This window comes from Humulus lupulus, chromosome 7, assembly GCF_963169125.1.
Source record: "Humulus lupulus chromosome 7, drHumLupu1.1, whole genome shotgun sequence".
In the NCBI taxonomy this organism is placed as follows: Eukaryota; Viridiplantae; Streptophyta; class Magnoliopsida; order Rosales; family Cannabaceae; genus Humulus; species Humulus lupulus.
In genome coordinates, this window is record NC_084799.1 from 53819758 (window position 1) to 53823434 (window position 3677).

At 35.4% G+C, this 3677-nt stretch overlaps 1 protein-coding gene across 1 annotated transcript; it reads right to left on the minus strand.

The window, feature by feature from the left end:
- Positions 1 to 820: 820 nt before the first annotated feature.
- LOC133792722 (mitochondrial import inner membrane translocase subunit TIM22-4) lies at positions 821 to 3181 on the minus strand. The gene is made up of 4 exons (XM_062230631.1): positions 2729 to 3181; positions 1992 to 2182; positions 1824 to 1896; positions 821 to 1216 (listed from the first exon to the last, which is right to left on the minus strand). Exons 1-4 carry the CDS (start codon positions 2892 to 2894, stop codon positions 1131 to 1133), a joined length of 516 nt encoding a protein of 171 aa, XP_062086615.1. The 5' UTR covers positions 2895 to 3181; the 3' UTR covers positions 821 to 1130.
- Positions 3182 to 3677: the final 496 nt, after the last annotated feature.

Sequence of the window (3677 nt, forward strand, 5' to 3'; positions counted from 1 at the left end):
CCTCCAGATCGTCTTTCAGGAAAATAATCCAGTTCGACATATTATGGCCAGATCGCCTTCAAAATGCTCTGAACCTAATCTGAATTAAAGTATGTTCACTCTTCAATCTCTAGCTCGATAGAGATGTTCAGCTCGTGGAAACCTGGTCATGACGCACAGTGAAGGATCCCGAAACACTTGGAAGCTCTTTATACGCTCATTAATGACCATGTTATATTACATATTTATTGCCCGAGATAACAAGAGTAATTTCCATAGGCAATTGTATCCCTATGTAAATGGGAATTATCTTGATTAATTGTTTACCATATTTATGCACACGGTTACCCAAACCTGTCCAAGAATATCCACTATAAATATTCAGGATAATGGAAAGGAAAATAGGCATGTTTTTTGTAATTCAGAAACTCTGCAAAAATTGTGAGAGAATAATAATATTGTCTCGTAGACTAGGTAGATTTTAATCACTGAATCACGTAAAATTATGAGTGTGAGAAGTTGTTCATACAATTCATTACAGTTTAGAAAATAGCACTAATATCTTTATTGTTGGATTTCTTAATTTACCGTTGGCGAAAAACCGCGTCAACAACATCAAACACAAACGGTTAGAAGTTTCATTGCTAAAAAATTTATTTAAGCATTTAAGTGTTATATAAATATCTTTACATAAGTAGAAATTTCGTGGCAAATTTCCCTAATTATATCACTCATCTAAATTCAACAATCCATTTAGTACAATTGAGTGCTAGAATGTTTCGATTTAATATAGAATTATAAATGACTTGTAACACTCGAAAAGACCAAGTCACAAAAATAATAATAGTTAAATACGAAAAGGCCCTTTCCACTGATTTATTTAAAAGTAACAAGCTGCAAGTTTCCCAAGTCACTTGCTCAAATCTTCAGTCTGAAGAATGCAACATCGCCCATGAGGCTTGGGTGAAAACAATATATGTGTGAAAAATAAAACATTTAACTAGTATGCCCTATTGGTAGTTGTATCCCTTTCATCAGTTGGGATGGAAAAAAATCTAATTGAATCAAAATAAATCTTCTGTAATTAGCCGACTCAGCAGCCTGGCGTTCGTCCTTAATTAGTGTCCGCAAAATTGGAGCAAGGATCCCACTCAATCATGTCTATCCAAGAACTTCTCTATAACAACTGAGAACGCCGCAAAGCCAGCACAACCAACACATGCTGCCTTCGGACCACCTGTAACAACACAGCGGGAGTGAAATGAGAGGAGGTCACATAAAAAAACAAATATGAGGCATCTCTTTGAGTACATCAAATAGAGAACTGACTGAATGATAATATTTAACACGAGAATTGAAGCAGAGAACCTCCTTTGGCCTAACTATAAAATGGTGAAAGTATATTACATAGATTCCAATTTTCAGTTTCAGCGTGTTTATATATATAGTTACACCAATTCCCATCAGTAAGTGAAAACAAGTATACTCATCAAGGATCGATCACCAATTTTCCCAAGCCCCTCTAGACAGATAACTTTAACCAGATAGTTGATTTGCAAATAAAAAAATTCAACCTTTCTTATCCCTCTATCGAAAGCTTGGCATTTTGAGACAACCAATTTTCTCCCCAAATAAGATAAGGAACAATGCCAAAGAATTTCAAAGTATACAACACCTAATTACTTGTTACCGTGTATAGTATTAGTAAAGTTTATCAAGCAAATTACCAAATGTAGAAGATGAAAAACAAAGTATTGAAAAAAAAAAAAAAAAATGTATGAGTTTGGCTACACTCCTTTTACTGTGAACCGCCATAACCTTATGAGAAAAGAGAAACATGTTACCTTTTGCCGATATTGTACCCCCAGTAACACAGCCAGCAACAACTGTATTTGTTGTATCATGCTTTGCTCGCGCCTAGATACACATAAACAAAGTCAGTTACCATATCAAAGAGATTGAATCTCTTACATCACCCATGAGAGTTCAAATTTCTATATTCGAAACGCTACCTTTTCAATAACGCACTCAGCCGCAGAGAAAACAAACCCCATAACAGCAAATGCCTTTGCAGAACTCCAGCTCCTGCGCCCCATCTGCTTTGCCTGATAAACAAATTGCTGCTTCCCACTCATCTCATCTCGAGTTATAGGATTATCTAAAGATCCTATAAACAAACCCATGGCCAACCCAAGAGCGCCACCTACAAAATTTACACCATCCAACACTATTAAGTAAATCTAACTTACTGGATACAATGATCTTCAATTAATTGACTCAATCCAATCAGTGGCTAACAAAATACTAAAAATTGACATTTTAACAGCAAAAATAATTCTTGAGGCTTCAACATGAATCAAATAATTCTTCATTGTCACAAGTATGTTAAAACTAAAGTTACACAGGTTTTTGCCAGCATTGTTCAACAGCTAGGATAAATCTAATTCCACAAAAGAAACTAGGAAAAAAGTACATACTCCTGGTGTTTGATAATTGTATTAAATGACGTCTTCTAATTATTTATAGCTTATAAAACAATAGTATCAAACACCAATATAACACTGTCTGTAGATTCGCTTTAGTGAAATGAAAAAAACCAAACTTTTCCATGTAATGAAAGCATAAAGTTCCTAAAAGTCCTACCCCAGAATGCACAACAAAATAATTGAAAAGAAATATAAAATTGAAGCAAAGGAGTAAACAAAAACGCATCAGAAGGAAAGAAAAAAAAAGTTTATTTGGAGCATACCCATGACTCCACTAAAGACGCTACGAACAGCACAGTTGTTCCAAATGTCTTGGCCGCGAATTTCCTCAACGGTGGGCAGCCTTAAGGGCTCAATCGGAGGCTTCTCTGCTTCTTTGGGGATGGGAGAAGCGTTGGGAACTTCATTATCGGGAGTAGAAGTAGCCATTAGAGTAGCAGCTCCGAAGAAGTCAAATATGGCATCAAAGCATAACCCAAGTCAAGTATAATATGAGAGGAAGAAGAAAAAGAGGGTTTTGGGGTTCGCCGCCAGTGAAAGTGGGTAGTCTTAGCTTAGGGAGTAATGAGTACTGTCGATAGATCTCTTTTCTCTTTATAAGAAAAGATCAGACCTCTCTTCAACAAAGAAAGATGACTTGGTAGCAACCGCTTCTGCTTTAGGTTTTTATATCTTGGTAATGGTTAATTCCTTTTCCTCTCATTTTTTTTTTAAGAACTGTTTCTTTTTATTTTTGTTTTAATGGAAAGAACTGTTTTTAAGGAGAATATTTTAGGCAAATTCTAGTATACACCCCTCCTCTATTTTTACGGGTGGATAGCTAGGGTACTCATAAATGATGCTCTAATCTATTTTTTTAAATACGTCTCAAAAACACTATTTTATCTATTTTACTGTTTACCCAAAAAATGGCTGCTGATTACATGGCAAAGATTAAATGGCTACACGTGGCGGAAGTGCTGCTCAACTACCGACCAGAAGCACATCACTTCGTCAAGCTTAACTATTAGATACGACTAGGCTGGTCGTATAATTTGATTTATTTACTTCTAAGATTGTAATCCTATAATAATTGTATTGAATATTTCCTCTTTATTACATTGATACGCGGTTAGTAAGAAAAGTTAAGGCCCATTGGCCCAAGTAACCCTCCTTGAGCCTATAAATATGCATGAAATAACTCAAGGAAATGATTTTTTGATCTTTGAATCT